The sequence below is a fragment of the Pristis pectinata genome, chromosome 8 (assembly GCF_009764475.1).
Source record: "Pristis pectinata isolate sPriPec2 chromosome 8, sPriPec2.1.pri, whole genome shotgun sequence".
In the NCBI taxonomy this organism is placed as follows: Eukaryota; Metazoa; Chordata; class Chondrichthyes; order Rhinopristiformes; family Pristidae; genus Pristis; species Pristis pectinata.
Genome location: NC_067412.1, coordinates 12407931 through 12420811, shown reverse-complemented (window position 1 = coordinate 12420811; position 12881 = coordinate 12407931). Strand labels below are relative to the sequence as shown.

The 12881-nt window shown below is 41.5% G+C and overlaps 1 protein-coding gene across 1 annotated transcript in view; it reads right to left on the bottom strand.

Moving 5' to 3' along the window:
• txndc11 (thioredoxin domain containing 11) overlaps positions 1-12010 on the bottom strand; it is a 66288-nt gene extending 54278 nt beyond the window's left edge. The window contains exon 1 of the mRNA XM_052022050.1: positions 11527-12010. Within this exon, the coding sequence (XP_051878010.1) occupies positions 11527-11666 (140 nt within the window). The 5' untranslated portion in view covers positions 11667-12010. The remainder of the gene's footprint in view (positions 1-11526) is intronic.
• Positions 12011-12881: the final 871 nt, after the last annotated feature.

Here is a 12881-nt window from a genome sequence, read left to right as displayed (position 1 = left end):
CTCATACTTATTCCTCATTAAAGCATCCTTGTTAAACATTAAACAATTCAACAAATGGACAATTCATAGCAGGCAAACAGGAAGAACATGGTATAAAGGCCAGTTTACACCAATCAAATTGCCACAGTTACAATATTTGGATTATAAAATTAGGAGGGTTCAAGACAAACATTGGCAACTTAAAACCATGAAAAGGACTATACCACGTGCTAAGTGATTGCTCGGGAAAGTCTAAAATCATGTAGAGTTAAAGAGAGTAATATTTAATAGGCATTTTGCAGATAGCTGACTACAGCCAATTTGTATGCAGAGAGATGTACATGTGAAAATATAGTTTTAACCCTTAACTGTAATCTATGTGACCTTCAGAGTACACATTTCATATTAATGTGCATCAGTTTGTTGTAATTTAAATCTTCAGTAATTTCATTTAACATCTAATTCCATAATCTTATTTGTGGTGACACAAGAGACTGCAGAATCTGGAGCAAAAGACAAATTGCTGGAGGAACTCAGTGGGTCAGGCAGCATCTGTGAAGAGAAATGGACAGTTAACTGAAACAGTCCAGATGAAGGGTCTCAACTGGCCATTTCCTTCCACAGATGCTGCCTGACCCACTGAGTTCCTCCAGAAAAATTTTTTTTGCATTTTATTTGTGGTGGTTTCTTGGTCTTAATGAACAAAAGAAAAAATACTGCTGTCCTGCTCTGAGAGCCTTGACCTGCTCTGTGAGCCTTGACTAGTTTTACCCCTCTTGGAAGGTTCTGCCCCAACTCAGTGGATGGCTTTCGTATAAAACTACCTACAGAGGATCTGTCGGAAAGATGCTCTTGGTATATGCAGGAATTGGGATAAGATTTTACACTAATCTAGAGAGATTTTGTTTTATTGTGAATTACTTGCTTTCATTTTATTTACCATAGCAATTGGGTCAAACATGAAAAGGTTCTATGCTAATATAGTTATTATTTTACTTGGTCAGACAGGACATGGATTTCTGCAACAAGAACAGAAGACGCCAGTGACATTCTGCAGGCTCTATTTCTCTCTCCACAGATGCTAACTGACCAGCTGAGTGTTCTGGCATAGTTTGTTTTTGTTTCAAATTTCTAGCATGTGCAGTTTCTGCTTCAAGTACAGATTTCTGCAGTGGTCTCTTGAGGTCCCAACTGGACCATTTTATTCGATGAATCCATCAGGGACATTTGACTCAGAGTTTCTCAGGAATAAATTCACTTTAGAGAGGATCGGTGGATTATTGGAATGGTATATTGACAGACTAGTAATCCAGACACCTAGATCAAAAACCCAGAGACAAAGCTGTGGAATTTAAATTCAGTTAATTAAATCATCTGGAAATGAATTAAAATATCTCAGTAAGGGTAACTGTGGAACTACCAGTTTGCAGAGAAAGAGAGTCAGACATGGCAACGTTTTTACTAGCCCAGTCAAACTGCTCCCTCCTTACATTCTCCTTGGACGCGAGGGTCCACGTAACGAGAGATGTTTCACAGACAAATCAAGGAACAGATGGACATAATTCTACTCAGGGAATCTTCTCTTATACTCAATGTGTCAAATTCATTCACAATCCCTGGTATTCTCTACCTCAATGTATGGTGGTGGACAATTATGGACCGTTCCTGGTTATAAACGGGTTCCATTTCTACAAACATCCTCAAGTCAGAAAATACACCAAAAGTCACTCACATTTGTAACAATACCTTATGACATCAAAAGCACATAAAACTGTTAAGAATGAACAATTACTAAAAGTGGACAGAGGAATCTAGTTCTGCTGTTCACAGGAATGAACATGTGCAAGTACATCAGAGTTTTGAATTTAATGTCATGGGAGCTTGTTTGTATGTAGGGGTGTCCATAAGTCAGGGATGGCCCGTGAACAACTAATGGTGGGCCCAACATGTAGCGCCAAAGACAAGATGTCACGCAATTTCAACTAGGTTCAGCCAGAAATGTTGCAGGGATGACCTTCCTACAACATCAAGGCAACATTTGACAGAGCATGGCATCAAGGGGAAATATATCAATAGTCAGACTCATGTCATGCACAAAACAAAAAGGTCATGTTTGTTGGAGGTCCCTGCAAAAGCTCTTCAGGGCCATGTCCTGGAACCAACCATTTTCAACTGCTTTATCAATTATTCTTCTTTCCATCATAAGTGGGAACATTCACCATAAATGATCAATTCGAGTTGCAACTGCTCAGAAGCAGTGCATGTCTGAATGCAGCAAGATCTAGACACCATTTTCTCTAAGCTAGCAAGTGTGATTCAGATTCTCTCAGCCTCCACCCCATTACAGACCTTCCCTTTTCTGGATACCCATTTGACAAAGTGAGGTTAGTTAGCACATTAGTACTGTTTTATGAAATCAGGAAATAGAGGTTTAGGACCATACCACCAGTTCAACCCTACACCAAAAAGCAATGCAGGAGGATAAAAAAAGGAAACCTAGGGTAAAACAGGAAGAAGCTATTTGGCAAAGGAAATCGTGTGTTTTAAAAGCATGAAGACCACAACAGCATTTTTAGATTATGTTAACTAGCAACTGTGCACAATAACAGCTGTAGATTGATTTCAATAAAAATATCATTTACTGGGTATGATTTGCCCTGATTACATTTCAAAAAAAAATGGAGCAGAAATAACTTGTTGCTAATTTCCCTCAGCCAGATGTTCAAGGGACAGACCAGTCTAATAAAAAACAATGCAAGGCTGAGAAATAGTTTATCAATGTAGAGCATATAAAAAAAAATAAGAGGGTAATTAGGGAGACAGCAGGACCACTCAAGGACAAAAGGAGGGAATTTACCCCTGGAGCCAGAGGAAGGAGGCGAGGAACTAAACCAGTACTTTGCAAAAGTATTCACAAAGGATATTGAGGAAAGCAAGATCAGGGAGGGGTATGCTGATATTCTAGGGCATGGTGAGATCAAAGAGTTGGCATTGGGTCTCTTGAAGAGCATCAAGGTGGATATGTCCCCAGGACCTGATGGGATCTATCCTTAGGTTATTGAGAGGCAAGTGAGGAGATTGCTGGGGCCTGGATAGGAAACAAAGATCTCGCTTTAGTCACAGGCAAGGTCCAAGAGGACTGGAGAGTAGCCAATGTTGTTGGTCTATTGAAGAAGGGCAATAGAGACAAACCAGGAAATTATAGGCCAGTGATAGGGACGTTATTGGAGAGGAATCCTAGGCATTGGATCTACACACATCTGGAAAAGAATAATCTTATTAGGGATGGTCAGCACAGCTTTGTGTAGGGGAGGTCATGTCTTACAAAGCTGGTTTGAGTTTTTTTTTGAGGAGATGACGAAGATGGTTCATGAGGGCAGGGCAGTGGATGTTGTATACATGGACTTCAGTAAAGCTTTCAACAAGGTTCCTCATGGGTGAGCAAAGTTTACAGATGAAATGAAAATTGGAGTTGTGGAGAGCAAGGAAGGTTGTCAAAGGATGCAGCAGGATACAGACCAGTTGGAAATCTGGGCAGTGAAATGGCAGATGGAGTTTAATCTGGACAAACATGACCCAATGCATTTTGGGAGGTCAAATCCAAGAGGAAAGAACACAGTAAATGGCAGGACCCTTAGGGGCATTGATGTACAGAGGGATCTTGTAGTACAAGTCCATAGCTCCCTGAAAGAGGCAACATAAATAGATAGAGTGGTAAAGAAGGCATATGGTATACTTGCCTTGATCAGTCAGGGTGTGCAGTGTAAAAATTGGGGAGTCATGTTGCAGTTCTATAAAACTTTGGTCAGGCTACAGTTGGAGTACTGTGTCCAGAACAGCACACAACACTACAGGAAGGATGCAGAGAAGATGCAGAATAGGTTCACTAGGTTTATGTTGCCTGGAATAGGGAGTATTAACTATACATTTTCTCAGAAGAGGAGACTGAGGGGGCAACCTGATAGAAGTGTATAAAATCATGAGGCAAAGATAGGGTAGATAGTTAGAGTCTTTTTCCCAGGGTGGAAATGTCAAATATTAGAGGGCCTTAATTTATACAGAGTGGTGGGTGCCTGGAACATGGTGCCAGGCGGAAACAGATGAAATGGCAACATTTAAGACCCTTTTCGATACACACGTGGTCAGGCAGGGAATGGAGGGATATAAAAAGAAATATAGACCACATGCAAGCAGATGGGATTAATTTGGATTGGTATTATGGTCAACACAGATATCATGAATTGAAGGACCTGTTCCTGTCTTGTACTGTTCTATGTTCTAGAAGAAGGACTTGCATAAACACATCCAATAAACAACCCATCCACAAGCTAACAGACTTGCATTTTCCTCATTTTAATTTCTGTCCCTATTCCCAGACCTCACTCTGCATTATATTTTAAAATTATTCTACAACATTAAATTAAATATCAATCTTTTCTGTTGAAGGATTCACCACAACATTGCTGGAAGTCAAAGTAACAGAAACCCATACCCAGAGCGAGATTCCTATACAAGCAGTTTCTCAAGCTTATCAGAAGTCCAAGTAGCCATCTATTGCTGATGGCTACTTGGACTTCTGCTAACTATTAGTTCTGCCAGCTATAAGCAGATTGCTTTTGAGATAATTATGCAAAGTAAATTTGAAAGCCAGTAACTTCACTCTCATATTACAAAGATTTACTTTCTACTTATTCATTCACCAGGAAGGAAAATATTTATTGCTCTATAATAACTGACCAGTAAGCAGTTACTATTACCTTATTGCAGTTCAGGTGACTGAATGTTGGCTGTAGGGGTGGTAATTAGGTAGTCTGCATTTGTTCTCCCCTTGTGGTTGGGACATATCTGGACAATCTTTGTTTAGATGCCAGTGCTGAAGCTGTAAGCGAACACCTTGGCTGTATGAGCAGCCAGGTTTGGAGCACATCTTCAGTCATGGAGCCAGGATGTTACAACTCCATAGCCTTTGCTTTCTCCAATGCCCTGAATGAATTCTTGATTTTAAATGGAATAAAACAAATTGGCTTAAGACTGGCTCGGCTGGAGTGCAAGAAAAATTGTTGGCCCATTCAGCACTTCCGACCAAAGATGGATTAATCGTGCTTTTCTCCCCTCTTTCCTCTCCCTCCCCACCCCACCCCCCACGAAAAGTGTTGCGCTCAATTGTTGATTTTTTTTTTGGCAGCATTTAATTGCCCATTACCATTGTATGTGACAGAACAGCAGAGTTTGAATTCATGGCTTGTGGAATTAATTAACTGTCTTTACAGCATGTTTGTTACATTTAGAGTCCTGTATTGTAGTTTTACTAATTTGGTACCCTATTTGCAAGCAGGTCTGGTAGCACTCCTATCACATTCAATAGATCTAATCAAACAACCATCTCCAACAAGGGAGCTTATCTACCTTCTTTAATCACCTAACAATGATAATCATAATAATAGAATGAAGGATATGCTGAGCCATGAAGTTGGTGGTGGAACAAGGTACTGCTGACTCCTTACTTGGAGACCCAGTCTTGAACTTCCTGTTCACAATAAATCTCATTTAACGCAGTGGTAGTGCCATGTAAAACAATGAAGGAAATCCCCAGTCTGTAAACCAAGTCATCGCTCAAAGCAGTTACTAATATTGTCATCATGGATAGATACACGAATATCAGATTGGAGAGCATGTTCATGTAGGTACTCGAGCCTGATCCCTATTGACTGCATCCAATTTATTCTTTTTGTAGTGTTTTACAAGTGGGCAGTCAAGTATTAACTACATTGGATAGTATAACTCTGAACCCACAACAGATCAGGAAGGAACAGCAGAAAACAGGTGAAACTTTTACCGAAAGCAACAACAATCCAGTAGCTTCTTGATATTTTTATTCCAAACTTAAAATACCCAAATTCAAATACACTTGCTGAGATTTTGACTTGTGTCTCCGCATAACTGTCACTGAAACAATATCCTATAACATAAAGCTAATCATATCCAGATATTGGGTAACAATTCTGACAGTGTACTAAAATAGAGAACAAACCTATAAAGGAAGTGTAATTTCTCAATATTGAATCAAGATAAAGAATGCTTGTGGGGTGAGGAGAAGAGTAAAATAAATTAAGTGCACTAGTGTAATTAAAGGACTGATTCAGTACTACAAGGAATATGGGACTTGAGTTAGCAAACTGTCAGATGTACATATGCACATTGATCAATGCAAGGTCCCCTTGTGGTGAAGAACCTGTTGTGTACATGAAAAATCCAACACTGAAATCACAGCAAGGGAGGACCACCTTCAAAAGCGTGAGCAAAACTTATTACAAAAAAGCATAACTCAGCAGCTCTTTTACACAAGTCCAGTTCTGAGGCAGAACAGAACTTTACAACTTCTACAAGTCATCATAAGTACCTGAAAATAACTAAAATTGTGTCTTTAGATAACAGAATACATTAATCAAAGTGAACCAAAATAATTATGGTTTGAAATCTTTAACTTGCCGACTGGACAAGACAAAAAAAAAGTAATTTACATTTTTGATAATACAATAGCCACATGCAAACATTTCTCTGCCAACCTGGCAGCATACTGCTAAAACTACAGTTGAAATAATTATTCAGAAACAAGTAATCATACTGATCAAAATCCTCCAAGGCTGGAATAATGGAAGCAAAGTCCTAAAAATACAGTACCTTGATTTCTGAGGTGCACCCCCGACTCACCTTCAAACCAGATACAAGGTATTAGGTCTGCTGTTTGCAAGAAGGTACATGGGGTAGATTTGCATAGGCCAGAGAAATGATTGGCTGCTGAAGGGCTAAATTATAAATAAAAAAAAGCCAGCATGGATGAATTTTGTTTAAATCCCAATGATTTGCATTTAATCAGATAATTGAGATTATAGTGAACTTGCAGTCACCAAATTTTGGTTCCAAAACTTCAGAACTCCAAAGATTGCAACAGAGGTATGGTTTCACTTTAGAATACATTACAGATGAAAATAATAATAATAAAAAAATTTCATGGTAAATTCATTATTGACTGAATACAGAACATAAATTCCATCAGTTTAATTACGGATAGGGTTAAGGTGATTACTCAATGAATTGAAGTAATTATAACAAGCTTATATAGTGATACAACATGGGCCACTAGATGGCTTTTCTAACTTATGGAGAAATCAGCTTGCGGACAGTTCTCAGGAACAGAACCATTACAAAAACCCAGGGACTGCCTGTACTTGGATCACCGAGTGGTGGATGACCTTTGGTGGAGTGAAACCCCAGAAAAGAACTGGTTCAGACTTGGACTCTCTTTGGTGAGGTGATGGGGAAGGGTGTGTGGAAAGGATTACTGAACCACAGATTCTGGTATGTTAAAAGATCATAATTAGAAATCTAACAATAAGTGTCAAAGCTCAAGAATAAGCTTCCATTTGTGGCTGAAATGACAAATCAGCTTAACCTTTATTCACTTGAGAAGGGGCAAGATTATTCCAGCACTGACTGAACAAGTGGGAGAACCTATTGAATGAAGAACTTGCTGAATGGGATGACACAGTCACATCTCTACTTCTGCTGCAACCATCCCAAGAGTTGCCACTAGCAAGATGTTGGTTGGATTTCAGGCTTCCCCAAAATAATTGGTTCATGTTACTATACTGCACAAAAGGCACTGTAATCTTAGCATTTCCTGAATCATTTTTGTGAAAAAGACCTTGCAAGACACACATCCTAGTTCTATTTTGATTCTCTCCAAACATTAACATTATGATGGAGATATTAAATCTGTCACAGGGAGTGTGTGAACTCCATTGTGATTTCAGGAGAGTGGCCAAGTAGTGTGCAGTCTGGCTCTTATTCTCAGGTAGGAAGCTGGCACATGGCAGATCAGATATTCTGGCCCATTATGATGATTCATCGCAACATACATACTGCATTTCAGTTCTCTAAATTACATTGGCATGGAAGCAGATGGCAAAAGATGCAACTAAAAATTAAACAACCACAAAGATATGAAGCTTATGAGCAGCACTAATCTTATTGACTAATAGAGGACTATGTTGATTTTCCATGAAAGCAAACAACAGTTTAGTGCTGTTGTGTGGGAAGTGCATTAATATTTGCTCAAGTTTACATATTTGAAAACTGAATTTGTTCTTTTAAAGACAGACAGAATCAATCCTGAGGAGTTGCACTCAAGTTACGAGATGAAGGTAGTTTAATCATTCATCATAAACGAAGATCCTAAACCCAAATTAACTTAGAACAGCCTAGATTTTGCCTTCACTGGTGAAGTGACAGCACTCCTCACTGACCTTCGATAAAGTTGTGGAGTAGACTTTCCTTTCCCACAACTGGTTGATACCAGACATCAGTTAAATGGTGCACAGCAACTGCATGTCAGACTGACCTTGGCAGCCAATTATATTAAAGAATTCTCACAGAAAATTAACTAATATTTTAAACATTGTAGAGTATTAAGGTTAAGAGTATATGCACAAGATTAAGGTAGAAGCTGAAATACAAGGTTAGATTGTGCTGAAAGCAGGCTGCTGACCACATTTGCTTTGGTTGAATGTGGAGGGCTCATCTCACTAGTTGGGCAGCGAGGTCTCAGTGACAACTGGGCCTCCCAGTGTACTGCAAAGACTGGGTCCCAGAATGTCATTGACAGGCTTTCAGAGAAAGTAGAGCTGGCGGTAGAGCTTTACCTTCTGTCAAAACCATCAAGGATTTTAGTATTTTTTTTAAAAAAAGAAAACGCTTATAAATATTTAAATTAAATCTAAAAGAAATAATTAAAAATATTTTGTTTGCTTTTAAAAATGTACTTTGCTTTCCTTTTGCTTACTAATCCACAGGTTTAGAAACTCCATTGAAATTGATAGCATCTCAGATCTTATGCCATGTTTGATCTGGTATAGAGTCAGGTGGCAATTCCCCGGCAGGATTCTGTCTTTGGATTCCAAGTCAAGTCCAGTTCCAATTATCACTCACTAAGTCTCAGACTTTTGACAGTGTATGTACCCAAGATTCACTGAAGTTTCGATGGATACAAGCTGCTAATTCCAACCAATAAGATTCAATCTAAAACTTACTAGAAATAAATGAAATCTATTATATTTTGAATCATGAGTAAAAAAAAAATCACAATCAGAGTTTAAGGGCCTGATAACTTACTAAGCAGTAATTATGGCTTAGTACACCATTTAAAATACACACCTCACAAAATGAAATGTAATATTTTCAGTGAGAATGCAAGTTTGTCAGATCACTGAATGTTCCTGATTACATTGAAGGCTGAAAACATTGCTTAGTGAGAAAGAGCTGGAAATCACTGACAGAAATCTTAGGTTTACCCATAAATGCAGGGGTAAAGGTTGCTGTCAGTTTATAGTATTAATGGCAATGTCAGTTCCACCTGTAATTAGAAGAGGAAAATTTGGACCAAAGAATTAATTTGTGTATGAATAACCTCATAACTTATGAGGGGGGAAATGAGCAAGAAGCTAAGCTATTAATTGTATATTTACACAGCAGCTTAATAAGGGGAAGAATAGAAGAGGCCTGGAAGCATGTACAGAGAGTTCTTGGTCAACAGCATGTCATCCACTCTAGCAGCTACCACCACACTATTTGTTAACAGTCAAAATTATTTGAAGGATTCAGGTTCAAGTGACAGACAATCCTACTTTTCTCAATCAAAGCTACATGAATGACAGCTTCAAATCCAGGGTGGAGAACTGGGAAGGACAAGTGTGCTAACCCAATTCTGGAGCCAAGTCAAATGTTCAAAAAGAGTAATTCACGCCAGCAATAGGAGACAGTGGTACTTCCAATCACATCATATTACCATGTATCACTTCCAAATCGATGCTCAAGAAAGCCAAAGTGGCTTCCAATCATTCAAGTGTTCTTGCATTTTGAACTACCATATATACAGTGAACTTTCAAAAATACTGGAAAAAAATAGAATTCAAAAAGTTTTCTCAAAAATTTATTTTAAGACTCTCCAATAAATAAGTAGATATCCAGCATTTGGACAGTGTACCAATTCACAAAGGGTTAAAATTCTCTCTTTCAAGCTCCACAATTAGGAAAGTGACACAGTACATTCAACGTGACAACTTCAAATCACTTACAAGCAATTATCTACCCATCATGCTCTTAGCTGCATATAATATATGCAGATAGTTGAACTATTGGTAATATAATTTAATGTTAGTAGATGTGAACAAATGTGAGAGACCGAGGAGAGGTGTGAGGAAAAATAAATGGATAGCATTGAGTACGAGTGTGCAAAAAAAAAGAGCAGGAAGAGACCTCTGTAACACAAGGATGAATGGAAGTACAAATGCTAATTTGAACAGAGCAAGCAAGAAAGAAAGAAAGTAAGTTCTAGTGGGAACAGGAAAGAGCAAGTGCCTGCCAGAATTATGTGAACAGTGTCAGGGTGTGTGAATGGATCAGCAATCATGTTTCCCTGCCCCATCAATAATACTGCCAGGACAGCATACACACCAACAGTGTCTGGGCAGGTGAATGGGTCAGTGGCAGAGTATCAGGGCAGGCAAGTACATCAGTGTGTTACAGCAGCAGGGTAGGCAGGTGAGCATCAATCAGTGCATCACACCACCAGTGTCAGGGCAAGTGAGCAGGCTCCAATGTCTTGTCCAGCACACAACTCCACAGACAGTACCAAGGCAGGCAAGTAGATCAGTCAGACTATCATGGTGTCAGCACTAACAAGTGTGTCACAGTGCCAGGGCCAACACCTGCACCAACAGTACCAGGCAGGCATGTCAGTCAGTGCCAAAGGCAAGTTAGCATGGTATAGGCATGGACCAGCTATGCCATGGCAAGGATTGTGTCAGTGCCAGAGCAAATTATAATGCCAGAACCACTTGTGCCAGGGTAGGAGTCTGTCAGTGCCAGTGTCAGGGCAAGGAGCACGACAGTTGCTAGAGCAAATTATAATGCCAAAACCACATGCCACAGCAGGAGTCTGTCAGTGCCAGGGTCAGGGCAAGGAGCACGACAGTTGCTAGAGCAAATTATAATGCCAAAACCACATGCCACAGCAGGAGTCTGTCAGTGCCAGGGTCAGGGCAAGGAGCACGACAGTTGCTAGAGCAAATTATAATGCCAAAACCACATGCCACAGCAGGAGTCTGTCAGTGCCAGGGTCAGGGCAAGGAGCACGACAGTTGCTAGAGCAAATTATAATGCCAAAACCATATGCCACAGCAGGAGTCTGTCAGTGCCAGGGTCAGGGCAGGAGTGTATCAGTGCCAGGGCAAGAATAGTGCCAGTGCCAGCACAAATTATAATGTCAGAACCACTTGTGCCTGGGTCAGGGCAAGGAGTGCATCAGTGCCAGGGACAGGGCAAATTATAATGCCAGAACCACTTGTGCCAGGGCAAGAGTGCGTCAGTGCCTGGGTCAGGGCAAGGAGCCCGTCAGTGCCAGTGCAGGAATCTGTCAGCTCCAGGGCCAGCTAGTGTGTCGGTGAGCGTGTCCCTGCCCCTGCCCCTGCCGGCAGCTCGGCCTCTTACCTCAGGGCGAACCGCAGGGTGACCACGGTGCAGACGACGGCCAGCGCTCCGCACAGGAGCTCGGGTCTCCTCGCCATGTGACACAGCGCGCTGCCGACACACCCGCACTGCCGCCCGAGCTCCCTGTGTAGCCTCAGCATCCCTCAGCACTGCCTTTATAACGGGGCGGGGAGGGAAGGGGGAGGGGACGGGCGCTGGCCGCCGGCCGCCTCGAACTCGCTCAGCCCTCCGGCCTCGGTCGCCGGCCCTCGCAGGCTCGTCGCCGGGCGAACCCCGCTCCGCCACGTCGTCGCCACCACTTCCGGCCCGTAACCCGGGGCCACGGCGCCCGCCCTGCGCGGTGGGGCGCTCGCTCCGCGTCCGCAAGGCAGCCTGGGATCGCGGAGGACTCCCTCCTGGAGGAGCGGCTGCCGCAGACAGGCGGCTCCGGTGACGGCCGTCGCAGGGTCCCTGTGCGAGTCGGATGTATCCGCTGGTCTATTGTGACCCGCCCAGGACACCCACGGTAGTTGTTGGCTGAGTCCGGTGGGCAAACCCCTGGGAGCCAATGTAGAAATGACGTGTAACATTACATGTATTGACCAGATTACACTAAGAATGTAAGGAGCTTAGCACTGTGTATATTCTTTTGTATATATTTTTTATTATGAATAAAGTTTAGTTTTGAGATAAAAGAAATAGCTGTTGGCAAGATTATCTTCATTTATATAGCACTTCAGGACGACCCAGACCGTCTTACGCCCCCACCCTCCCGCTCCTACATGAAGTACTTTGAGCTAATGTGGGAAAAGCAGGCAGGGGGCAAGGGCCCGCCAATATTGGAATCTGCAACACAAACTACACTGCTGGAGTTCTTCCATTAGTTTGTTCTTTGATCTAGGAAATGCAGGCAATTTGCCCAAAAGGAACAATGTTCTTCTGGCTGGAGGGCTGGAGGGCTGTCATCAGCAGTGTTCCACAGGGATCATGCTGAGACCTCTTGTTTCTGAGATATATGAATGACTTGGACAAAAATGTAAATTGGTAAATTGGTTTATTATTGTCACATGTACCGAGATACAGTGAAAAACTTGTCTTGCATACCATCCGTACAGATCATTTCACTACACAGTGCATTGAGGTAGTACAGGGTAAAACAATAATAGAATGCAGAATAAAGTGTTACAGTTACAGTGAACGTGCAGTTCAGCTGGACAATAAGGTGCAAGGCCATAACGAGGTAGATTGTGAGGTCAAGAGTCCATATTATTGTACTAGGGGACCATTCAATAGCCTTATAACAACGGGATAGAAGCTGTCCTTGAGCCTGGTGGTACGTGCTTCCAGGCTTTTGTATCTTCTGCCTTTTGGGAGGG